General features: G+C 38.5%; 2 protein-coding genes across 16 annotated transcripts in view; both read right to left on the reverse strand.

Moving 5' to 3' along the window:
• Positions 1–394: 394 nt before the first annotated feature.
• The window catches only part of CCD1 (carotenoid cleavage dioxygenase 1), a 103,379-nt gene continuing 76,025 nt past the window's right edge, over positions 395–27,748 (reverse strand). For 6 of the 15 annotated variants that reach the window (XR_014329658.1, XR_014329652.1, XR_014329653.1 and 3 more), the window contains 2 exons: positions 21,162–21,273; positions 3,747–4,044 (listed from right to left, as the gene is read on the reverse strand). Coding sequence is in view for 2 of the 15 variants with exons in the window: in XM_082869104.1 (XP_082725230.1) it covers positions 4,015–4,044; positions 21,162–21,273 (142 nt within the window). In the remaining 13 variants the exon portion in view is untranslated. Of the gene's footprint in view, positions 521–591; positions 1,086–3,746; positions 4,045–21,161; positions 21,274–27,748 lie in introns of those variants that run through there. The other 9 variants (XR_014329648.1, XR_014329647.1, XR_014329661.1 and 6 more) reach the window with 4 other exon arrangements.
• LOC145790365 (uncharacterized) lies at positions 15,286–16,879 on the reverse strand (the record flags this gene model as incomplete). Its single annotated transcript, XM_082868101.1, has 1 exon — positions 15,286–16,879. A coding segment is annotated over one exon (1,461 nt), but the record flags the coding sequence as incomplete, so codon positions are not given.

Here is a 27,748-nt window from a genome sequence, read left to right on the forward strand (position 1 = left end):
TCATATTTTGCCACTGACTTTTCCCCTACTTTAGATGCTCAAATTCCATTACTTTCCTGTCCCGAACACACTGCGAGAAGTATTTCTCATAGAAGACTTCTAAAAATCGAGTCCAATTAATCCCTCTGTAAGTATCTCGCACTAACATCCACCACCTTCTTGCTTCATCTTCTAAGGTAAAGGCGGCCAATAGAACTTTTTGTGTCTCTGTGCACAGAAATACCTCGAACAATTTCTCGATTCCTAACACCTTGGCCTTAGCCTTTAATGGATCAACTCCCCCATGGAACAAAGGTGGCTTCATCTTCTTAAATTCTTTGGTGAGGGCAATGGTTCGATCCTCTATTTGGTGGTCTTGTGCTGGAGGTACAAGCATTGGAGGTGGGGGCGATGGTTGCTGTTGTTGCCATTGTTGTTGTTGCCTTAGGCTTTCAACCATATTGTGCATCATTCTTTCCATCTGGTCAAGTCGGTTGGAGGTAGACTCCTCCAATTCATCCCCTCTCATTCTCATCATTATCTATATGAAACTTGTATTATAACAAATACATTATATGCACACATTTACATATACACATTTTCAAAAATTACCTCATTCCGATATTCAAATGCAAATGAATGCAATCCTTGAGTCTTTTCTCGACACCTTATTGCTCAATAGACTAGTGAGTGAGGTATAACTCATGCTCTGATACCCGAACCTGCCACTATAGGTTTAGGCCGTAACTGGCTAGTAATCCCAGATTACCTTCGGCCTCAATGACAAAATCAATCATAATATAAGAATGGGGCTTAGCGGAAGCAATAGTATAATATAAGAACAGACCATTGAGCAGTGCATACATGCCAAAATCATAAATACTAAAAACCTTAAATTCCGTACACCTTATATACAATATCACAAAGTTAAACTCCTTACATAACATCATCCATACAAGTTCCAAAATATCCAAAGAAACAAAACAAATAAAAGATGGGTAAACAAAGCTTGACTCCTCTCGAGTCCAAAACGGAGGCACTTTCCAAAATGGCTTCATAAGGGAGGACACCGAAGCGACCTTAAACTTGACGTCACGTTTGCTCACCTACATATATATATATATATATATAAGGGAGGCAGGTAAGCTAAAGCCCAGTAAGTAATATCAATATAAAGGTTTTATATGAATGAAGTCCAACATGTTACAGAATATAACTTCTATTTCCGAAACAATTCATGTCAATAAGCAAACCAATAGAATACAATCATTTCAATCTCTTCTTTGCAATAACAATAATCAATCATTCAATTTACATGATACATCTAATAAGGTATCAAGGAGACAATGTGTCGAAGGTAATAGGACCACAAAAGTCAATCCAGTAGGATCCTGATAGGTCATTCAATAATTCAATGTGGACCATTAAGGTCTAACATCAGAGATCTACGTATTTCAATTAATCTAATGGGCTATGGTATTGTTTCCCCCAAGTGAGGGCCTATTAATCAATGAGCTATGGTATTGTTTCCCCCAGGAAAGGGTATTAATAGGTCATGGTATTGTTTCCCCCTAGACGAGGGCCTTACTAATGGATGCCACGATTACAATTTAAAAAGAACATTCATTCATAGATAACAAAATAGAATTCACAATACCAATCTTGATCCAAAATATATTTCGAACATAGCTTTATAAAGACATTACTCACAGTGGGTTAATTCGATATTAGGCCTCAGACGTCCACCTATACAATACACATAACACAGATACACATTGAAGCACACCTTTGAAACAGATAACATATCTTAATTTGACTCTCTTACGTGTGTTTCTATCGTATCCCATGATTAAGGATGTTCAAATGGTGCAAAAGAATGGCTAAAAGAGCATGAGGATGCAGATATGCACTTGTAAGTGTTCGTCAAAATTTGCTGAAACAGGGTATTTGCTTGAGCGAACATTTGGTCGCTCGAGCTGAATGACCTGTTATGCTCAAAATGTGCGCTCGAGCCAAGTGCTGAACAAAAGCGAGTTCGGTCGAGCGCACACTTGGTTGTTTGAGCCAACAACCAAAAGTCTGTAAAAGTAGTGGATGGTTGTGACATTCGCTCGAGCCAAGCATCCTTCACTCGAGCGAACTGGGCAAATTCTGGGTTTTTCAGATTTGAGTTTAAAGTTCAAAAACACCCTTTTCTTGTTCATAGTTTACATGAATAGTCTCAAAAGCTTAGAAACACTATACAAAGCATGAGTATATGGAAATTATGAAGACAAGATTCCAAATCCCCTTTCAATTCTTCAAAACAAAGTTCAAAACACCATGTTCTTGACATGCATGTAGGAAACCCAACTATCTTCTTTACAAAACATGTTTATATAAGATGTTGAGTATAAAACCATGGAGAGTCTCAAGAAATAACATGTGTAAGTCCCATGCATGTTAGAATTTGTAGAAAACTAAGTTCAAATATGGAGAATTATGCATACATGTACACAATTCACTTAACTCAACACAATTCACTCAACTCACTACATTCATAGTGATTCTAACTTTTTTCTTTCAAATTCATGCAAATGGTCCCACAACTTGGTGAATTCATCTTCCTACATGGATTATTCCCATGAATTGAAGGTAAAGATCTTATCCAGAATTTGAATTGAGGTTGAGTTAGCTAAATCTCTTCAAACTCCCTTGAATTCCTTTGAATTCCTCTTCTCTATCTCTGCAAGTGTTGAGCTCTCTCTCTCTAACTCAAATTTTCAGCTCAAAAGCGTTGTTGAAATGAAGTCTGGAGCACGATTTAACATATATGTGTGTGTGTGTGTGTGTATGGATTAGACTTAACTAATCAAATGGGATTAAGACTAATCAATTAGGCTTAAGTTAATCAATTGTAATTAATTTATTCTAATTATTTTGATCCGAATCAAATTTTAATTAAACTTACCATATGATTTTAAATATTTCAACTAGCCTATTGGATTAGTCAATTTCGGTTTCTGAATCCGATTGGGCCTTCAATTTCAAATTATAAGTCGATATTTAAACAAATAATTCACAAACAAATAGATAGGCATCAATTAAGCACATAATCATGCAATTATGCTCAACAAAATAATATGTAAAAATAATATAGATGTCGGGGTCATCACAATCTATGAACAGAAGGAAAACTATTGTGGTGTAATGAGAAACCTCTTTAGGATTTTTGAAAAGGTTGTAATTGAGGGTTAGTTTTGGTATAACAAAGGGTGTAATGAGAATTGAGAATTTCAAATTTTCCTCAATGGTTGAATGGAAAAATAGTTGTCAAGAGGCAAAATTGTTGTGTAAATAGAATTACCCAAAGGATTATAGGGTAAGACTGAATTAAGGTGCATGATCAGGGTTTCATTGGGCTAGTCCATACGGCGCTTTGCCCTGACTTTAATTGGGCTCCCTACTAGTGGACGGTGGGATTAGTCCTACAGATTAGTCGATCCATTAGGTTGGATACCGAGTTATTAAAAAGAAAAATAAAAAATCAGGGTTTATGAAGACTGAACTAAACAGCTATCTAAATGTGGTGGTAAATTCCTCAAGTTGTGTAAAAAATCAAATTGACTAGAAAGTTTGGAGAGGTCTGGGGAGGTGATGCCATAAACTATATGTATTTAGCTATGAGCAAAAACGAAAAGGTGTTTTCCCAAGAGGACCAATCTTGCAAACCTGTAAGAGAACTAAACTGATACATGCATTCCTCAATTGACTGCATCAACATGCAGTGAAAAGAACAACATACTCTTATTATCATTTAAGTAAACATACCTATGAAAGCAACATTGCCACTATATAATCATGTGTCTCATAATGTTCATTTTCTCAGTTGCCAAAGGTGTTTTCACAATATATATACACATATATATGGGTTTATTTAGTTATATTATGTATTGTGGATACAGTATAGGCAAACTATCTCGATGATAGATAGTAATTTACTTATACATAGGCATGACCTATGCCATTTGGTCTGCTTATGTCACGTTCAGTTGTTCAGAGTTTAGCTTGCTCTTGAAGTTGTTCCTGTTTGAAACGTCATAAACCCGAAGTGTAAGTATTCAATTGAAAAAACAATGAAAACACAGTAGAAGCGAATAAAATGATCGGACTTCAAGGGTAGATATATTTCCAAAATCATACATTATTTTTAATTTTATTTTTATTTTTTGAACTGAGAGAAGTATACTACTACTAAGTCAAGAAATAGTTATCATAAAATAAAAATTTAAGAAAGATATCATAACTAGCATTTTCTTTCAGTATTCAATCTTGAAAAGAATTCACTTTCAACAAAATATAGATGTACTCAGGACTTTAGATTAGTGAAGAGTTTTTAGGATCATTTCCCAAAACTACCTATTTGTAGGACCAAATGCAATCTTGACATTGTTTTGGTTAAAGTTGATCTATTTTAGGCCTAAAATGTTCATATCATTTGATGCAGGTAAGAGAAAAATTAAACCTAGTCCACAGTAATAAGATAAATAAAAATTGTTCTTTGCCCCTTTTTCTCATGCTTGTTGGCTCTCCCAAATCATATTGAACAACATAGCTTCTACTCCTTAAGAAAGAAACTGACTATCTGTGACAGCCCAAAGAGCGCCATGTGCCATACTATATTAAGAATCATCCTTAAATATCCTAAGTCAAACTAACCATTTCAATATGTAGAATATTTGAAATAAAGTATAAAAGTAATTAGGTAGAAAGCTTTGAGGAAAGAATGTTAAAGAAGAAGGAACTTGGGAATGCTTGTGATTAATGAATAAACCTAAGACAATTTGGAAATAGAAATACGTTTCGATAAAATAACCCAAGAATAGAAATATTTATTATTGAGAGTTAGGGGGCGCCTTGAGCTTAGATTTACAAATACTAGTATGTGCTTATGCACTAATTGAGAAACTTAAAGACGTTAGACTAATGTCCTTGCCGATTTAATAATATATGTCATTTTGCTAATTGGGATTAATGTTAATTGAGTAGGATTAGTGAACCCTAATTGAGATTATTTAAGCTATGTAAGATTAAGTTAAACCTTGATTAATTAGAAAACTAAACTTGATTAATTATAACTAAGATTAATTAACTAAACTAAGTAAATGAGATTAGATAAATTGGTGAAGAATACAAATAAATTATGCATACACCTCCCTTTTGCCCCACCTCACCGAATAAAAGCTTAGTCAAACCAAACAAATAAGGAGAGAAGAATTCTGCAGCCTAGAACCAACGTGAAGAAGCTAGAGAAAAGGAGAAGGAAGGAGAAAAAGGGAGAAAGAAGAAGAAAAGGTGAAGACCCTTGAGAATTTCAACCAAAATCATCACTATTGATCATCCTAGAGGTAAAATGAAACCCTAAATCAATTAGCTGACCTATCAATCTTCTATTAGCTAACCTATCAATCTCCTAAGATTAAGAAGAAACTACAATCAATTTGGGTTAACATGGAAGAAATGAAGAAAAGGAAGGAAAAAGAAATCAATAGCTTGAAGAATAAATTAGATAATGAGAATTCTTGTTATATTGACCATGATTTTGATGCTCTAATTGCATATAAAGAAAAACCCTCATGTTCTCTCATGAATTTCAAGAGTTTTGGCAAGGCCAAATTCATATTTTGGAACAAACAAGAAAAATGTTGAAAAAGAAAATAGGTTTTGAAGATTTGTTATGAAAATCATGTTTTGATTCAATTTGAACCTTGAATTCTTGCATACAAATGTTTTTCCATGGATTTCCTATCATTAATTTATGTTTTGAGACTTAAAATATCATGATTTGAAGCTTTTGGTGGAAGAGAATAGAAGAAAACACCAAGAACACACACTAACCCATTTTGCTTGCTTGAAACTGCTCATGCGGATTTGAATTCCGCACAAGCGGATTAAATAGCTCAGTTGATGGTAGTCACTGCCTCAATAATCCACACGAGCGGATTTACAGGCTTAACAAATCCGCCAAAGCTGATTTTTCTGTTTCAGCCCAATTTCAAATGGGCATATCTTTCTCATCCGGACTTGGTTTTAAGTGATTCTTGAGTCTAAATTCATGCCCCGAAAGTCTAGTTTCTAATGGTGTGTATACAAAATGATATGTTTAAATTAGTGAAGGCTGCTCACTTTCTTCCTAACCATTTCATGCTAATTCCTCTCCTAACTTAGTTCTCTTTCATTCTTTTATATTTCCTTAAACCTTAAACATCTAAACATGATATTTTCCAATGCAAAGCATATAAAATTGTTGTAGCGTATCTAAGGCTTTTCAATATGCACATTTAGTACATGATTAACACTTGAATTTGAAGCTTAGAAAGATTAGGAAACATTAAGTCCTAAACATTGAAGGCCCTTCAAAGTACGTCTTTGGCACACACTTTGCCCTAGATTAACTGTGATACCCCTGTTCCGTAATATGCTAATTGGTCCTTAATTTGAATATGATTATGTGTTTAACATGATTTTCTATGCCATTATGTGAATGTATGTGATTTTGAGTTTCTATCTATTCACCGTAGGAATATCTGTCTAAATAATCTGCTTTGGAAATTAAATTGAGGGCCTTATTGGCCACAGAACCCGAAATCGATTACGCCATTGTGATTGGCATAATTTTTAGAGCCTACGGTGAAATTTAATTAGAAATTGATTCTGGTCAGATTAAACTGATTAAATTGATGAATTGAGTGTCCAATTATTTTACATTAAAATAATATGTTAGTGGGGCTTGTTGTATGTTAGCACTACACTCTCCTTTAACTCTATTGAACTCAAAAATATGAGTTATACAATTGAGAGAGAGAGAGATCCGGCCTTAGTGAGAGAAAGGGAGAGAAATTGTTAAAATTTTAGCTCAAAGCTTGGGAACCTTGAAGATAGTCCAAGAATTGTTATAGATTGTGAGAATCAAAGCTTCTAGGTGTGTAATTCTTGGATTATAGTTTGTAATTTTGTGTGTTCAAGCTAATTGGGTGATCAAAAGTAAGATTGAAATGAAATTGGGTTGGTTTTGTTGGATTAAAGCTTGATATATGCATGCATGTAAGGAAATGTTTTGAAATAGCATGTATAAACTTGAAATACATGATTCATGTAGAGTTTTGGTTGAAACTCATGTTTTGATCACCATTTGTGTTGTCTAAGTTGAGAATGTGGCAATTCATCCCATGCATGTACAAATTTATGAAGATATGAACTTGAATGTATGAATTTGTTATGTTAGAATGAGTTTGATGGAAGATTAGGGCATGCATGTGAATTATTTGTGAGTTGAGCTCCACTGGGTTGTGATTTGGGGTTTACATCATGTTAATATGATTATATTTGAGAATTGGGCCATAACATGCATGATTTGTTGGTTAAAAATCGAATTGGAGCTCAAGAACTTTATCTGGAAAACCCAGATTTTTTATGTCCGCTCGAGCGAGGTGAAAGCGGGAAAATCGTGCAGAGTTAGAGGTCCGCTCGAGCGGACTATCTCACGCTCGAGCGGGGAGCTTTTGTAGACAGGCCTTCCGCTCAAGCGCTCTACTCCATGCTCGAGCGTATTTTTCGTGCAATCAGCACTTTTGCAGGCCTTAAGTGTCCGCTCGAGCGGGTAAGTCTACGCTCGAGCGGGGACCCTGTTTTCTGAAATTTTGTTCATGCATTCTGTGTTACGTTTTCCGTTCTCTTTCACTTGTAATCACTCTTAGGCATGTGTTAAGCGTTGTAGATGAGTTAATGAGATAAGAATAAAGCCTAAAGAGGAATATGTGAATTAAGGAACGGATTGAATTGTTAATGACCCTTTTATGTTCATGGAATGTATAGGGTCAAGTTCCAGGGCGAATCCACAAGCCGATCACTGTGAGTAATATCGATATTTGAAAGCTTATCAATGTCCAATTGTGTATTCCCTTATAAGTTTTATGAGTTGCTAATTGGGATTGTGGAATAAAGTCTGACATGAATGAATGATTGGACCGAAGGTCGTTTTGATAATAATAAATGGACCAACGGTCGTTTTGATAGAAATAAATGGACCGAAGGTCGTTTTGATAGAAATGAATAGACCGAACGTCGTTTTGATAGAAATGAACGGACCGAATGTCGTTTTGACATATATGAATGGACCGAAGGTCGTTTTGACATGAACGAGTGGGCCGAAGGCCGTTTTGACATAAATGAATAGGCCAAAGGCCATTTTGGCAAAAATGAACGGGCCGAAGGCCATTTCGACATAAGTGAATGGGCCGAAGGCCGTTTTGCCATGAATGGAAACCTGAACGGGCCAAAGACCAGAATGTTTGGAACTACAGTTACTTGATTTGAATTTTGTATAGATATATATATCTGTTAAATAGAAATATGAGTTGGGCCCAAGGCCGTTTGGAGCATGTTGTTCTACATATTGTTTATGCAATTTCTGTATTTGATATTATTCACTGAGCCATCGCTCACGCTCATTCATGTGTTTGTAGGTGAGCCAAGGGAGGTCCAAACCCAGCCCCAGTGAAGCCCGTCAGGAACAACAAAGGTTTTGGAGAGTCAGCCCTTGTGTCTCACGCATGAGACCCAACCTTGCCATTTTGTTATGTATTGTATTTGTCACGTTGGCAAGGGCTTTGTGTATATTTGTATATAGTCTGTTATGGGTTGACTTAGTTTGAATGATCCTGTCTGTAAAGAATTTTATAGCACTGTACTTTTGATGTGGGTTATTAACGTATATGAGTATGGTTTGTTTTGATGTGCACATAAGCACGGCTCCATGGACAAAGTTTTAAATTTTGCTTCCGTTTGACCCCTTCACTCTGATGAGTTATGTCTCTTTTGGTTTGAGGCCGTAGGTAATCTCAGGATTACTGGCCGGTTATGTCCTTAACCCATAGGGGCGGGTTCGAGTCATGACAGAGTGGTATCAGAGCACGAGTTAATAACTCACACACTTGTCCAAAAAGAGCAATAAGCGTCTAGATAAGATCTAGGATGCATTCATGTGATAAATATGAATTTGGAAGCATTGATTATATGCCTAAATGTTTTGATATGAACAATTATATGTTATAAGTTGTGAACTACTTGCATTGCAAGTTATCTGAATGTATGTATGCTCCTTGTTACATGCATACTTGTGTATATCCTCTATAACATATAATGCAAGTTTAATCAGATGATGAGAACAAGAGATGAAATAGAAGAATCCTCAACTGCCAGAATGGACAGAATGGAAAGACTGATACAGGAAATGGCAGAAGCTTTGAGATAGCAACATGAGTGGCAACAATAGTGACAGCAACCACATCCGCCACCTCCACCTCCGGCACCACCCATGCCAAATAATCAGAATGATGACCGGATTATAGCTCTCACCAAGGAATTCAAGAAAATGAAACCACCACAGTTTCACGGGGGATTAGATCCGTTGAAAACCGAAGCGTGGGTCCTCGGCATTGAGAAATTATTTGAAGTGTTCCCCTGTTCAGAGACTTAGAAAGTGCTTCTAGCCACTTTTATGCTAGAAGACGAAGCAAGAAGATGGTGGATGTTGATGCTAGAAAATCATAAGGATGTTGACTGGGTAAAGTTTCTAGAAATATTCTATGACAAGTACTTCCCGCAGTGTGTCCGGGATAGGAAAGTGGCAGAGTTCATGGAACTCAAGCAAGACAACATGACTGTAGCCGAGTATGAGGCCAGGTTTGCACCACATGTAATTGACACCGATTCGATGAAGGCAAGACACTTTGAAGGTGGGCTCCGAAGTGACATCCTAGAGAGAGTGAATATCCTGAAGTTGGAGACCTACATTGGGGTGCTTGACAGGGCCATCATATCAGAGGCTAACATAGCTAGACAAGCTAAGCCAGTAACAGAATGGAAAGGCAACAAAAAACAAGGCTTCTTTTCGAAAAAGAAATTTCTTAAAAAGCAAAACACAGGCTCCTCAACTACTTCAAATTCTTCTCGAGACATAGCTCTCACGTGCAATATCTGTAGCAAAAGGCACCGTGGAGTTTGTTACCGTGCATCAGGAGCCTGTTTCAAATGTGAGAAGCAAGGGCACATAGCCCGAGAATGTAATCAGAACAGTGGGAAACTAGCAGCTAGTTCAACTACATCAGTTCCAAAGCTGGGAAATACTTTGAGATCCGCTATTGCTGGGGATACCATGAGACAGGGGAGAGTTTTTGCGCTTGTTCCGGGCGATACACAGAATACCAATGCCGTTGTCTCAGATACTATTTCAATATGTAATCAGGATGCCTTTGTATTAATTGACTCTGGATCAACACACTTATTTGTGACATGTACATTTGCATCTAGACTAAATAGACCCCTAGAATTATTGCCATATTTGTTATGTGTATCTGTTCTATCGGAGGAATTTGTGTTATGTGAATCCACATATCGGTTTTGTGACATGAATATTGAGGACGCTACCCTATATGTAGATTTGTTGCCCTTAAATTTTAGACATTTTGATGTAATTTTGAGCATGGATTGGTTGACCAAATATTATGCCACCATAGATTGTGTCACAAAGAGGGTTGTGTTTAAACCACCAGAACAGAAAGAGATTGTGTTTGTGGGAAATGGGGTAGTGCCTCCACCATATTTGATATGTGCAATGAAAGCATGTAAACTGATCAGGAAAGGGTGCCAAGGTTATTTGTGTTATGTATTGACTGAACAATCTGTGAATGTTGAATTGAATGATATTTCTATTGTTAGAGAATTCCCAGATGTGTTTCCAAATAAAGTACCAGGGGAATTGGTAGACAGGGAGATAGAGTTTACTATTGAGACTGTACCAGGCACCCAGCCTATTTCTAAAACTCCCTACAGAATGGCTACTACCGAAATGAAAGAATTAAAGGAACAGTTGCAAGACCTTCTTGATAAAGGGTTTATCCGGCCTAGCACTTCGCCTTGGGGTGCACCAGTGTTATTTGTAAAGAAGAAGGATGGTACTTTGTGCCTGTGCATTGATTACCGGGAATTGAACAAGGTAAAGATAAAGAACAAATATCCCTTACCCCGTATTGATGATTTATTTGACTAGTTGCAGGGTTCACAGGTGTTTTCTAAGATTGATTTGAGATCTAGGTATTATCAGTTGAAAGTTAAGGCAGAGGATGTTAAGAAAACCGCATTCAGAACCAGGTATGGTCATTTTGAGTTTCTTGTTATGCCATTTGAAGTGACTAATGCTCCAGCAGCATTTAAGGACTTAATGAATAGAATTTTTAAAACCTACCTTGATGAGTTTGTTGTAGTCTTTATCGATGATCTTTTGATATACTCTAAAGATAAGACTTGAACATGAATATCACTTGAGAACTGTTTTACAAATACATCGGGAAAGGAAATTATTTGCTAAACTAAAGAAATGTGAGTTTTGGTTAGATGAAATTGTTTTCTTAGGGCATGTGATCAACAAGGAAGGAATTTCAGTGGACCCACAGAAAATAGAGGCAATTGTGAATTGGCCTACACCGACAAATGTGACAGAAGTTTGCAATTTCATGGGCTTGGCTGGGTACTACATGAGGTTTGTGAAGGACTTTTCGAAATTAGCTGTGCCTCTTACCCAATTGACACGTAAAGGGCAACCATTTGAGTGGAATAGTGAAAGGGAATCAGCCTTTCATGAATTGAAAACAAGATTGATCATGGCACCAATTTTGACACAACCTTCAGGTACGAAAAATTTTGTGATTTTCAGTGATGCACCTTATAAGGGTTTGGGATGTGTGTTAATGCAGAACGGAAAGGTTATTGCTTATGCCTCCCGACAGTTGAGGCCGCACGAGAAGAATTATCCAACACATAACCTAGAATTGGCCGCAGTTGTTTTTGCTTTGAAAATCTGGCGGCATTATTTGTATGGGGCGAAGTGTGAAGTCTACACGGATCATAAGAGCCTGAAATACTTCTTCACGCAGAAAGAGTTGAATATGCGTCAGAGAAGATGGCTAGAACTGATAAAAGACTACGATCTAGAGATTCAGTATCATCCCGGAAAAGCTAATACAGTGGCTGATGCCTTGAGCAGAAAATCAACAGGGAGTATGGCTTGTTTGCTTACTGAACAAAGGGAGATTTTGCAAGACTTTGAAAAGTTTGAAATTGAAGTGGTAGTATGTGAACAGGGCGGATTGATAGCCGCTATTACAGCCGAGCCGGCAATCATTGATGAAATCAAACAGAAACTGAAAGAGGATGAGTTCCTCAAGCAAGTGATTGACGAATTTGAGGCAAGCCCGAAAACAGAATTCAGTATTGAGAATGAAATGTTGAAATTCCGGAACCGAATATGTGTCCCAAATATCCCGGAACTAAAGAAGAGGGTTTTAGATGAAGCCCACAGGTCCGTATTTACTATGCATCCGGGTAACAATAAAATGTATCAGGATTTGAAACAAACCTATTGGTGGCCTAAAATGAAGAAAGAGATTGCAGAATATGTGTCCAAGTGCCTTCAGTGTCAGCAAGTTAAGGCTGAACATCAGAAACCAGGCGATCTACTTCAACCTCTCCCTATTCCTGAATGGAAGTGGGAACATGTGACTATAGATTTCGTTGTTGGCCTACCTCGGACTTCTCGAGGTATGGATTCTGCTTGGGTTGTAGTTGATAGACTGACTAAATCTGCACATTTTTTACCTGTCAAAACTACATTTACTACTTATAGATTAGCTACTATTTATGTTGATGAAATTGTCCGTTTACACGGAGTTCCAGTATCTATTGTGTCGGATAGAGATCCGAAATTTGTATCTAGATTGTGAAAAAGTTTGCAGGAAGCTATGGGAACAGAACTAAGGTTCGGTACTGCATTCCATCCACAGACGGATGGGCAGTCAGAACGAATGATACAAACTTTGGAAGATATGCTTCGCATGTGTGCTTTGGATTTTCAGGGGAGTTGAGAAGATTATTTGCCGCTTGCAGAATTTGTTTATAATAACAGCTTCCACTCCAGCATCGGTATGGCACCATACGAGGCTTTGTATGGTAGGAGGTGTAGATCACCTATTTGTTGGACAGAGGTCGGGGATAGAGCTTTGCTTGGGCCAGAAATTGTGCAAGACACTTCTGAAAAGATCAAGACTATTCGTCAAAGGCTCAAAACAGCTCAGGACCGACAAAAGAATTATGCAGACGTTCGGAGAAGACCTCTTGAGTATGAGGTTGGTGACCATGTGTTCATCCGTGTTTCTCTGATGAAAGGCCAAGTCAGATTTGGGAAAATGGGCAAGTTGTCGCCCCGTTACATTGGGCCGTTCCAGATTTTGGAGAGACTCGGTCCAGTTGCTTATAGAGTTGCCTTGCCACCGGGATTCGAGCAAATCCATAATGTGTTTCATGTGTCGATGTTGAGGGGTTACCTCCGAGACCCGCTTCATGTGATTGATTATCACCGGGTAGCTATTGATGAGAATATGGAATATGCTGAATGGCCAGAAATAATTGTTGACCGGCAAGTGAAACAATTGAGAAGCAAGCCCATCCCAATGGTGAAAGTAGAATGGAAAGAACACTATGGGACGTATGTCATGTGGGAAAAAGAGGAGGAAATGCGACTACACTATCCACATTTGTTTTCCGACGAAGGTAACTTAAGTTTGGAGGACCAAACTTCCTAAAAGGGGGAAGACTGTGATACCCTTGTTCCGTAATATGCTAATTGGTCCTTAATTTGAATATGATTATGTGTTTAACATGATTTTGTATGCCATTATGTGAATGTATGTGATTTTGAGTTTCTATCTGTTCACCGTAGGAATATCTGTCAGAATAATCTGCTTTGGAAATTAAATTGAAGGCCTTATCGGCCACAGAACCCGAAATCGATTACGCCATTGTGATTGGCATAATTTTTAGAGCCTACGGTGAAATTTAATTAGAAATTGATTCTGGTCAGATTAAACTGATTAAATTGATGAATTGAGTGCCCAATTATTTTATATTAAAATAATATGTTAGTGGGGCTTGTTGTATGTTAGCACTACACTCTCCTTTAACTCTATTGAACTCAAAAATCTGAGTTATACAATTGAGAGAGAGAGAGATCCGGCCTTAGTGAGAGAAAGGGAGAGAACGTAAAAATGTATGTATTATTGATTGATGTATTGATGTAGTATATATTGATATGGATTACAATTACAAGGATTCCTATATATAGAAGAAAATGTGGTAGTAGGTGTAGGAGTGAAGTGGAGGTGGTAGGTGGAGTGTGTGATAGTGGAGGTGGTAGGTGTGGAGTGTGTGATAGTGGAGGTGGTAGGTGGAGATAAATTCTAACAGCCCCCCGCAAACTCAAGGAGGAGAGAAACTAACCAACTTGAGTTTGGAGAGAGTAACAAAAACAAGAAAATACATAAAAATAAAAGAGGATAGGAGACACTGTATGGTCGTGTCAGACCGTTGGTGAAGACACTGGATGGTGGTGTCATAACGTTGTAGAGGACACGGTATGGGGGTGTCATAACGTTGTAGAGGACACTGTATGGTGGTGTCATAACGTTGTAGAGGACACTGTATGGGGGTGTCATAACGTTGTAGAGGACACTGTATGGCGGTGTCAGACCGATGTAGAAGACAGTTTATGGGGTCATGTCGGACCGTTGTAGCAGACTATGTTCTGACAGTTGTTGTGACAGTTTACGGAGTCTTGCTGGACCCTTGTAGAAACTAACCGGAATCAATGTCGGGACAGTTTACAGAGTCTTGTCGGACCCATGTAGAAACTAACCGGAATCTATGTCGGGACAGTTTACAGAGTCTTGTCGGACCCATAAAGGAGCTAACCGGAATCAATGTTGGGACAGTTTACAGAGTCTTGTCGGACCCATAAAGGAGCTAACCGGAATCAATGTCGGGACAGTTTACAGAGTCTTGTCGGACCCCTGAAAAAGTTGCACCCTCAAAAGGTGTGCCCAAATTTTTCAAAAGGCGTGCCATCAAAAGGCGGGCCATCAAAAGACGTGCCATCAAAAGGCGCGCCTACTTTATCAAAAGATGTGCCATGAAAAGGCGTGCCAGTGTGTCGGGCGTCAAGAGGCGCGCGATGCGCGTGGCTGCCTCGGCTATTTAACCATGACAGAGCCTGAGGCCGAGGCATACCATTCTGAAACCTCTGAAACCAACCCTTCTCTGAAAAACGCTGCCTCTTCGGAGAGAGAAACTGTGGAACACTTTGTAGCCCATAAAAATGGCTTCATCTTCCCGGAGTCTGCTCACTCTTTTTCCCGACCTCAACGAGTCAACACGAGAGATAACTGGTGCGGTGGCCAGTGAACCTCAACCAAACACCGCTGGTTTTGCTCCGTTGAACTTTCCGATGCGGTCTGTGGAGCAAAAAATGGCAGGGCAAACAGATATTGAAGCCAATCAATATACACTGAAGTCATGTGTGGAAACCATGACTGCGGTTACAAATTTGTCGAACCGGCTGCAGAGTAGAACAAATGAGGTGCAGCATTTGAACGGCCAACTGGCTCTGCTCCAACGCATGTATAAGGATGCGCGAGCAGAGATAAGTGTGTTGAAAGCAGAAAATAAGGAGCTGAAGCGGAAGGCCACCGTGATGTTCCGATTTGGAGGTCCTCCATATGCTGCAGTGGAGGAGTATGGGGGCATGAATGTGCTCGGTGGACAAGGAAACACGGAGACCGGACTGGCACGGGACGCCCAAGATAAAAGTAAGAAGAAGAGACCTGCAGTAGAATAGAGAAGGAAAAGAAAAATCCCACTGTGGGTGTGGTTGTTTTGTTTGTATTTTTTTTTTTTTTTTTTTTTTTGTGTAAAATGGTGATCGGGGTGAGGCCCGATATGAATAAAATGAGTTTGCAGTTCGTCTTCTTCCTCCGTGTTTTTTTTTTTTTTTTTTTAAATAATAAAATAAATAAATAAATAAAGAAAATAAAAGAAAAGAAAGAAAGTGGAGCAACGGGTGAGGTGCAAAAGGTGATGATAATGTTTTGTGAGTGGAGAATAAAGAAAAGAAAAGAAAGGGATGGTGTGGTGTGGGTGGTGGAAAAAGAAAAGTGGGAGAGAGAAAAAAGCATGTTCTTGTGAAAGCCCACCACTCGTGAAGATTCACATCAGGAATTTCAGCTTTAGGCCAGATTTTAACGACAGACGAATCAACTTTTGGAATGGGTACAAAGTCTCTCTTGCTTACATCCATAATAAATTTCACATCAGCGACAAGCTTCACATTTACAGCTAAACGGTTGAACTCGGAGTCTCCAGGATTAGCCAATAGCCTTCTTGCAAATTCTTTCTGAAGGAGAAGCGTTGCGCTCCGAAATGGGTGCGACCCAAACACCAACTTAGCCACCAGAGGCGAAGATATTCCATAAGGAATGTTGGCCACAACAAGATCAAACCTTGGAAATTCTGTTTTCAACGCATCACCGCATATAACAGTAAGTCGGTCCCCAAACCCATTCTCTGCAACGCGACTGTGGAGAATCTCCACCATTCGCTTGTCAATTTCGACCGCTACGACCTTCTGGGCAGCTTCGAGGAGCTTGAGAGTGAGATTTCCTGTGCCGGGTCCGATTTCAAGCACCGTATCGGTCGATTTTATATCAGATTTTCGTACGAAGGAGTCGAGAACTCGTGGGTTGGTGAGAATGTGTTGACCCCTGCTTTTCAACAGATGTATGCGACCTTCTTGATTTTCTTTTCTCTTTCGGATATTGTCATCGTCGTCTCTGAAGTTGTAGAGACTCCGACGACTAGGCTTTGAATGAAGAAATCGCAGGCTGAGGATGAGTCTTGAAACGTAGACTGAGATGGGTTTTGGATGAATCTGGACCGTTGCTTCACGGGTTAGGTGACGAATCAGTTTGTTGAGGAAGGAGAGAGAGAATTAGAAATTGTGGGTTTGTCCGGCGGACGGCCAAGGCGAGGCTGCCGTCCGCCGGTGAAGCGGAATCACTAAATTCTCAACCTTGCTCTGATACCACGTAAAAATGTATGTATTATTGATTGATGTATTGATGTAGTATATATTGATATGGATTACAATTACAAGGATTCCTATATATAGAAGAAAATGTGGTAGTAGGTGTAGGAGTGAAGTGGAGGTGGTAGGTGGAGTGTGTGATAGTGGAGGTGGTAGGTGTGGAGTGTGTGATAGTGGAGGTGGTAGGTGGAGATAAATTCTAACAGAGAAATTGTGCAAATTTTAGCTTAAAGCTTGGGAACCTTGAAGATAGTCCAAGAATTGTTATAGATTGTGAGAATCAAAGCTTCTAGGTGTGTAATTCTTGGATTATAGTTTGTAATTTTGTGTGTTCAAGCTAATTGGGTGATCAAAATTAAGATTGAAATGAAATTGGGTTGGTTTTGTTGGATTAAAGCTTGATATATGCATGCATGTAAGGAAATATTTTGAAATAGCATGTATAAGCTTAAAATACATGATTCATGTAGAGTTTTGGTTGAAACTCATGTTTTGATCACCATTTGTGTTGTCTAAGTTGAGAATGTGGCAATTCATCCCATGCATGTACAAATTTATGAAGATATGAACTTGAATGTATGAATTTGTTATGTTAGAATGAGTTTGATGGGAGATTGAGGCATGCATGTGAATTATTTGTGAGTTGAGCTCCACTAGGTTGTGATTTGGGGTTTACGTCATGTTAATATGATTATATTTGAGAATTGGGCCATAACATGCATGATTTGTTGGTTAAAAATCGAATTGGAGCTCAAGAACTTATTCTGGAAAACCTAGATTTTTGATGTCCGCTCGAGCGGGGTGAGAGCGGGAAAATCGTGCTCCCAGCACTTTTTGCAGAGTTGGAGGTCCGCTCGAGCGGACTATCTCACGCTCGAGCGGGGAGCTTTCGTAGATAGGCCTTCCGCTCGAGCCCTCTACTCCATGCTCGAGCGTATTTTTCGTGCAACCAGCACTTTTGCAGGCCTTAAGGGTCCGCTCGAGCGGGGACCCAGTTTTCTGAAATTTTGTTCATGCATTCTATGTTTCGTTTTCCGTTCTCTTTCACTTGTAATCACTCTTAGGCATGTGTTAAGCATTGTAAATGAGTTAATGAGATAAGAATAAAGCCTAAAGAGGAATATGTGAATTAAGGAACGGATTGAATTGTTAATGACCCTTTTGTGTTCATGGAATGTGTAGGGTCAAGCTCCAAGGCGAATCCACAAGCCGATCACTGTGAGTAATATCGATATTTGAAAGCTTATCAATGTCCAATTGTGTATTCCCTTATAAGTTTTATGAGTTGCTAATTGAGATTGTGGACAAAAGTCTGACATGAATGAATGATTGGACCGAAGGTCGTTTTGATGATAATAAATGGACCAAAGGTCGTTTTGATAAAAATGAATGGACTGAAGGTCGTTTTGATAGAAATAAAAGGATCGAAGGTCGTTTTGACATGAACGAGTGGTCCGAAGGCCGTTTTGACATAAATGAATGGGCCAAAGGCCATTTTGGCAGAAATGAATAGGCCGAAGGCCGTTTCGACATAAGTGAATGGGCCGAAGGCCGTTTTGCCATGAATGGAAACCTGAATGGGCCAAAGACCAGAATGTTTGGAACTACAGTTACTTGATTTGAATTTTGTATAGATATATATATCTGTTAAATAGAAATAAATGGACCAAAGGTCGTTTTGATAGAAATAAATGGACCGAAGGTCGTTTTGATAGAAATGAATAGACCGAAGGTCGTTTTGATAGAAATGAACAGACCGAAGGTCGTTTTGACATATATGAATGGACCGAAGGTCGTTTTGACATGAACGAGTGGGCCGAAGGCCGTTTTGACATAAATGAATAGGACGAAGGCCATTTTGGCAGAAATGAACGAGCCGAAGGCCGTTTCGACATAAGTGAATGGGCCGAAGGCCGTTTTGCCATGAATGGAAACCTGAACGGGCCAAAGACCAGAATGTTTAGAACTACAGTAACTTGATTTGAATTTTGTATAGATATATATATCTGTTAAATAGAAATATGAGTTGGGCCCAAGGCCGTTTGGAGCATGTTGTTCTACATATTGTTTATGCAATTTCTGTATTTGATATTATTCACTGGGCCATCGCTCACGCTCATTCATGTGTTTGTAGGTGAGCCAAGGGAGGTCTAAACCCAGCCCCAGTGAAGCCGTCAGGAACAACAAAGGTTTTGGAGAGTCAGCCCTTGTGTCTCACGCATGAGACCCAACCTTGCCATTTTGTTATGTATTGTATTTTGTCACGTTGGCAAGGGCTTTGTGTATATTTGTATATAGTCTGCTATGGGTTGACTTAGTTTGGATGATCCTATCTGTAAATAATTTTATAGCACTGTACTTTTGATGTGGGTTATTAACGTATATGAGTATGGTTTGTTTTGATGTGCATATAAGCACAGCTCCATGGACAAAGTTTTAAATTTTGCTTCCGTTTGGCCCCTTTACTCTGATGAGTTATGTCTCTTTTGGTTTGAGGCCGTTGGTAATCTCAGGATTACTGGCCGGTTATGTCCTTAACCCATAGGGGCGGGTTCAGGTCATGACATTAACATTTAGAAAACATTTGAGTTAGAACTAGAGATCCTTTAGAAAATGCTAAGCTAAACTATAATGCTTGAATTGATTTAAGAACTTGCAAGTTAAGATATTTCCAATGCCTTGTTTATAGTTTGTGTAGGTAAAGCTTTGACGAAGGTAAAAACCTCATTGTTTGCAAGCCATCTATGACTAGTAGTGTAGTGAAGTTATGTTTGTTAAAAACTATGATTCAAAAAGCAAACGCATGGTATGTTTAAGAAAGCTATAATATTGTTTTGCTATGAATGAACATCATATATTTTTGTATCATGTATTAAGATGACATCTTGAAACAAGTTTGTTATTGAGAATCATGCCAACAACCTCTAGCTAACCAAGCTTCTCTAGCCACCTATTGTGGATTCTTGACTCGAAATGCCTTGGAATGTTCATCGCTATGAATATGTTTGCAAGATAAGCATGTTTTGCCTCAACAAGTTATATTATGATCAAAATGAGTTTGTGCTTGGTTTTTGTAAAGTTTATCGGTTTTCATTCATTTACTACTTTACTGTATTACTATTCACTGGACAATGACTCACCCGTCTCTCTTATATATATATGTAGGTGACAAAGAGTTCAATTATAAAGAGAAGTTGGTTAGAAGCTGATCTTACGTGCTTGTGCTGATCTTGCAAAAGTTGTAACATACGTATTGTATTCTATTTCATCATTGAAGTCCTATAATGATGTAAGACAACAATCCAAGAATGATGTATGCTTTCATTTCATATAGATATACACTGCTCTGAATGGATATTTTAAATGGACTCAATATAAACAAATAATGGCTTCCGCACTCTATTAAAGAACTTTTGCCCCAATTATATTAAGAGTCCAACTTGCTTTTGTTTAGTACACCTTTGGTCAATGACTACTGACCGATCACTACACCATCCTGCTTGGGACGGGTTAGGGTCGTGACACTATCCCTGCTACATCTTTTATTTTTTAAGTCGCCACTACTTATAAAGGACCAAGTTAACGAAAATACAATGATTTGATAACTTCCACAAAAGATACATATCATATAAGATACATAGCATTTTATGACTTCCAGATTCTGAGATGCCACACCACAAAGGCTTTGAACAGGAGGTAAAATTGTTCAATAAAAAAAAAAAAAAAAATCAATAAACAATAAATTTCTGTTGCTGAACAAGTATTTAATATCTCATTGAGGGTGCCCTGTCTGTCTCCTAAGTTTTCTTCACAAATTGAGTAGCCTATTTTGAGATGATGCATTTTTAACATTGCATTATCTCTATCTAATTTTACATTTTCCAAAATTCCATCTAAAATTTCCAAGATTTATTACTGATTTCGTAGTTGTCTCTCAATAGTTTTGATATTGATATTCAATACCTTATTACATCTATTCCAGTATATGTAAAGATATCCATACATTGGAACCTCAATATAGCGGTTGATAACAACACTTTCACCGGTTTGAAAGTTTAGTGTAAGCATTTCTACCCTGGTTCCACTTTTTAACTTTGTAAAGGTCCTGCTGTATTTTATTTAAAAATATATAAAAACAGAAAACAGAAAACATTAAAAGAACTGAATTACTGACCTCAGTCACAAAAAGGGCATGGAATCCATAAGGAACTCTGTGAGGTAATTCAACCACCGCAACCGGATCAGCTGACATTGATTTGGCATCAATTACATTCACTGCTGATTTTCTGGGCATATTGAAACAGATTGTATTTACATCAGTGTGTATGCACTTCATATTCAGTTACAAGAAAAATCATACCCAAGAAAGGTTAACATTGAAGCACAATTGTTATTTAACAACCGAAGTTAAATGATGGTTAATTTTTTAATGTTGGCCTATATACACAACTGTGAATTCTATATTTTAAGGCCATGTTTGTTTGGGCGGACTGGATTAGCATTCCCATGATTAATAGTCCTAGGACTACGAATATGTTGGATTATGTATCCTATCTTAACTAATAGTCAAGTTTAAAATAATTAGTCCGTACTTCAATTGTTTAACCAAACATTGGATTAATAATTTTATTAGACTATTAGTCCAATCCCAAGCTCATGTCCACCCAAACAAACATGACCTAAATGGTTTCTCATACTTCTCTCTAAATTTAAATGGCATTCTAATTCTGTTCTGGGAGCCTTTATTTTATATTTAATTTATTTTTTAAAGAAAAATTTTAAGACAAGTATATAGATAGAACAGAGTACAATACAACATGTTCAAATACAACATATCAAAAGAACCAACAGCAACCAAAAAGACAAAACAAACAAGATAAAGCCCATCAATCATCAACACACACATAACCGCCAACCACAGCAGCGAAACCCTGCAAAGAGATCAAAAGAACACATTCCGGAACAAGATTGAAACAACTAGATCAAAGAGCTCTGCGCCGAGGTGGCCGAAAAAGACTTGGGGTTACTGATACTATCTTCAATCCATGGCTGTCTCTTGCGCTTGCCTTGACCATGGCCATAGGGTTGAGGGAATTCAACAACAGCTGCCATTTTGTCCAACCCCACATAGCGATATCTTGGGGCTTGGATTCGCTTAAAGTTCCCCACACAAAAAAATCACAACCTGCTCAGAGACCTGTTCTAGCAGTGGCTCGTTACAAACACTTGCAACTGGGGAGTGCTATTTCGGCATGGGAATATCCTTTACATGCTGGGATAGTGATTCAATGACACTAGGGTGGGGTGCATCAAGCTGAACATCTGGATTATGGGCGTCTGATATGTTAAATTGTACATCCGTCAGGGAAATCTTGTGTTTGATCCTCGACAGCCAACAAGCTTTGCCGATGTAAGAATTTAAATGAACCAGCAGTTGTAAGGTTGTGACGCAAGTTATGATCAATGAAAATGACATTCCTGGCCCAAAATCACGTCTTTCACTGGAGAGGCTTCATGCAAGTAGCTTCACTCGTGGTACCCCTCCTAATCCGCTAACATTGCCTTCAAACAGATCCTTGCTCCGAGATGGAACCTCGTTACCAGAATCAACTCCTTTGTCACAATTGACACAAAAAACTGATTGGAATTGAGAAGATAGATCACAAAACAACACTACTATTCAAATAACTACTTGGAACCCATAGCATTGCCTGGCACTGCTCCGGTGAAGAGACATTTGTGACTAGATCTTCATCCATAAGATCCAAATCCCTATTTCAAGAGTCCGCGCAACAGTTTCCCAATCAAAGAGGAAATCATCACAAAGGGTATCTCTGATTAGAGCGATGTCAAGAGAGTACAAACAAGAAAACATGTTATGTGGAGATGGACATTTCATATTGTCTTGATTTAAGTCTGTGTCCAGAGCAATAACTTTACCTTTACCTTCCTTTGATAATCGCCTCATAACCATCTTAGTGTTGAAAAGGAAGCCCTTATTCATGATAGTATCACTCCCAATATCACCAAGGAAGAAAACAGGAAAAACAGAGAAAAAACACAGCAAAAGACAAAGCCACACTCACACAACAGCAAGAGAAAAAGACAACAAAGAACAGAGACCACAAACAAAACGAAACAAAACCAGAGAGAAAACAAGACTCCTAGCAACTGAACAGTAGAACAACATAAATCACAAAAAACACAACAAAACGAGCCCTAAAATCGGAAACAACAACCCAAAACTCCCTAAGATTGCTAGTCCACAAAAAGATGATAAAGTCTAGACGAGTTGCTAGGATTGAGATCGGGATAGGGCTTGGGAGAAAAGGAATTGGAGGAAAAAATGGCTGGGGAAAGGGTAGGGGAAGACCGGGTCAATGCTGGAGAAAAAAGCCGAAAGCATCTCAAAGCACAACCGGTCAATATATCTTATGTCAGCAACTCCCCCTCTCCTTGAGAGAGACATGAATCGATAAAAGAGAGTGCAATTCTGATTATCACCGGAGAGATCGCCGGAAATCGTCACAGCTGGGGCCAACCTTTTGATTTGTAATGGTTGCTGAGGGGAGCCTTTATTTACACCACACAAAAGCTCCTTAACCCATTTTCTACTTTCAAGATTTTTATTTTATCTTTCACTAAACATAATTTCCTTCTATACCCTCATCCCTAACATCCCAACTTCTCATTCCACCCCTTGTTTTTTCAAACCCTAAGTCTACCCTTCCATAACTACCACCTCGCCCCTCCCCCCCACTGCACCCATCACCCACAGGTGACTCTATCGCAACCGCAACCAACCCCCTCTAGCTTCCCCACCAACACAAACAACCCCCCTCCACAGCAACCCATTTCCCTTGTTAAATCACCAATTGTCCAAAAGCATAAGCTATTAGGACATGGACTCAACAATATATATCAAACTATCAAACACCTTCCCTCGTGTGCAACCTCGTCTTGCATGTGGAGAGACAAACAAAGAACTAAATAGAAGGAAAAACAAATAACCAAACATAGAAGAAGAAACCAAACAGGGAGCAAGTACCAAATACCAAACACCAATAGAGAGGATTGAACCCAAGACCTCTCTTAACCAGAGATCTGATACAATGCTAAGTCGTCAATTGTCCCAAAAACTTAATCTGCTAGGAAATGAACCCAATAATGTATATCAAGCTACCTAATACCCCCAACACCCCTTTTGTCACGACCTAGTGCCCCTTTCACCGTGGGACCCCTCCTCCCGAGAGAGAGAAATCTAGGGTTTCAAAAGAAGAAGAAAAAGGATGAGGAAGAGTAGGAGGGAGACCTAGGAAGGGGTTGGCAGGGAAGGGTGGAGGGTGGTGTCGGTAGATGGCGGTGGTGGTGAAGAGGTGGGTGTTAAGGAAAATTCGGGTTTTCAGATTTTTAGGGTTTTGGTACCTTTCATAATTTTAGATAGGGATAAAATTTTAATAAAAAATTAAAAATTAAAAAAGAGTGGTTCTATTTGCACGCCACTGATTGTCTCACTGCACACCACTTTCTCAATTCACACTACACAGTTAGAAATTTTTTTTTTTTTTTTTCTCAATCCACACCAATATTTTTCAAATAATGCTAAACTATTGTCATCTCCCTTCACAACCCTAACTCTAACCCTAACCCTAACCCTAACCCTAGCCACCACCCACAAGGGTTGCAAATGAACCGAGCTGTTCGCAAGTTGGCTCGGCTCGTTAAGGGCTCAACTCGGTTCAACTTGTTTAGTAAACGGGTCAAACTCAAACTCGAATATTATGCTTGTTTAGTAAACGAGACGAGTTCGAGTTCAAATAAGCTCAGCTCATTTATCTTTATTTAAATTATATAATAAATAAACTAAACCAAACCAAACCAAACTAAGCCAAGCCTTAAGTCCCATAAAATGGAGTCGGTTACATAAATCATTCTTTTTCACTCGACTCTATCAATGGCCATTTGATTAGTCAAATTAAAAAGATTCATATCTCTATTTACTACACTCGCCCACATCAATCTAGGTCTGCCTTTTCCCTTAACATTTCCATCTACCGTCACTGTATCACATCTCTTCACAACTGCCTCTGTTGGCCTCCGTTGTATATGACCAAACCATCTCTATCTATTCTCTCTCAACTTATCTTCTATCGGTGCTACTCTTGCCCCCATTCACGAATATACTCATTCCTAATTCTATCTTTTTTAGTCTTACCAAACATCCATCTTAGCAACCTTATCTCAGCAACACTCATCTTATCTACATGTGGTTTCTTAGTTGCTAAACATTCCGTCCCATACAACATCGTTGGTCTAATAGCCGTTCTTTAGAACTTTCCTTTTAGTCTAGTGTGTACTGAGATGCACTCCTCCACTTAAGCCACCCTACCTTAATTTTGTAGATCACATCCGCTCCAATCTCCCTTACCATTGTGATAATCGATCCTAAATAACGAAAATGTTCACTCTTAGGTAATTCTTGATTCTCAATCTTCACTTCTTCTCTGCTGCCATTATTACTATTACTAAAATTACACTCCATGTGCTCTATCTTTGTTCTACTTATCCTAAATCTGTTAGATTTAAATGGCTGTGTTTAGTTAGCCTCTCTAAATATATTTCCACCCCATGTTTTGCACATGGCGTTTATTTTAAAGTTTTCAAAAATTAATTCCACACCCACTTTTCAAAACTTTGTCAAAGGCGGAAAAATTTGAGCTAACCGGTCATCCCACCGGACGTCCAGCCGGTTGACCAGAACAGTGCATAATTTTTTTTTTCTTGCAATTGACACATGTTAATTTTTATATATTCAATAAAAAAATATTTTCCGAATTTTTTAAAATTTTTCATGAGTTTTGAATATAATTTTGAGTTGTGTGTTTGGTTATGAATTGTAAATTTTTGTATCAAATATCATGTGTCACATCAAAAATTCCCCACTCAATTCAAAACTCATTTCAAAACTCATTCACCAAACAAATTTTTCACGCTCAAATCATAATTTCAAAACTCACAAACTCAAAATACAACTTTATTCTCAAATCATATTTAGAAAACTCTACCAAACGCAACCAATGTTTCTCTCCACATTTCCAACTTAGTGTTAACTCCTCTAGTCTCATCCATTAAAACGATATCACATGCAAAGAGCATACACCATGACACGTCATCCTGAGTATTTCTCGCCAACTTATCCATAAATAAAGCAAAAAAATAACAACTTAAGGTTGATCCTTAGTGTAACCCCACAGTAATTGAAAATTGACTTGTCTCTCTAGCAAGTGATCTAATAGTGGTCGCCACACCTTCATACATGTCCTTAATCGCATCAATGTACCCTTTTGTCACCCTATTCTTTTCTAACACCCACCAAATTATATCCCAAGGCACTCTATCATATACTTTCTCAAGATCAATAAAAACCATATGAATGTCACTTTTCTTTTCTCTATACTTTTCTATTACTCTGCTCAAAAGATAGATCGCTTCCATTATTGACCTACCCGGCATAAATCCAAATTGATTCTCTGACACCTCTGTTATATCTCGCAATCAACGTTCCATCACTCTTCCCCACACTTTCATTTATGAAACATCAACTTGATTCCTCTATAGTTGTTGCAATTCTGGACATCACCTTTATTGTTATAGATTGGCACTAAAATACTCTTCCTCCACTTCTCTGCGATTTTCCTAGTCAACAAAATATTTCTAAATAACCTAGTTAACCAAGCAACCACCTTTTTATCCAACCATTTCCAAGCTTCAATAGGAATATCATCGAGTCCTAAAGCTTTATTCAATTTCATCTTCTTAAGTGCAATCTCCACTTCAAAGTTCCAAATCCTACGACAGAACCTGTAATCTTGGTTTTCCTTATTACTGGCTACTTTTTAAAGCACTCTCTTTTCATCTTTACTACTGCTTGAACCTCCTCCCTCCACCACCAAGTTTCCTTAAAGTTGGGTCCCTTTCCTTTCGACTCTCCTCAGACTTCCCTTGAGATTCTCCTCATACAATGGCCATCGACTTCCACATAGTGTTAGCATCATCTTCCAAGAATTTATATAATAAATATATTATTTATATATTAAATTAATATATAAATAATAAAAAAAAAATCTTATTGAGCCGAGCCAAGTTTCATTAATATTAACGAGCCGAGCTGAGCTCAAGCCCAATTAGTTATCAAGTCAAGCTTGAGTTCAATAAACAAGCTCGATAAATAAACGAGCCAAGCTCGAGCTCAGCAAAGCTCGGCTCGACACGGTTCATTTGCAACCCTACCACCCACCACTAGTGCCACCACCATCACCCATTTTCACTATTGCTACCTCGTCCTTTCCAACTCCGGTGACTCATTCCAATCACCCATACCCCTCCCTACCACCCCTAAAGCCTCCTCTGTCCACTATCCCTCTCCCTCGCTATCACCCCTACCCTTCTCTCTCTCTCTCTCTCTATTACGATCACAATCTATTCTCTCATGATCCATCGTGATTTGCAGCCATCCATTGTCGAAAGTGGTTTCGGGGAGGTGGGTTGCCGAGTTGGTAACTACACTAGTACTGGAAAGGGTGGTGGCAACAGGGTTGGAAGAAGGCAGTGGCAAGAGCGAAAAATAAAGGGGTTGACGACGGTGGCGGTGGTGATGGCTAGTGTTGCTGGTGGTTACTGGTGGCGTGGTATGGTGTGTGGTGAGAGATTGAATTTTGGGTTTTGTCCAAATTTGTAATTACGTAAGGGATAATGGTAATT

The sequence above is a fragment of the Camellia sinensis genome, chromosome 5 (assembly GCF_055761805.1).
Source record: "Camellia sinensis isolate YWXY chromosome 5, ASM5576180v1, whole genome shotgun sequence".
In the NCBI taxonomy this organism is placed as follows: Eukaryota; Viridiplantae; Streptophyta; class Magnoliopsida; order Ericales; family Theaceae; genus Camellia; species Camellia sinensis.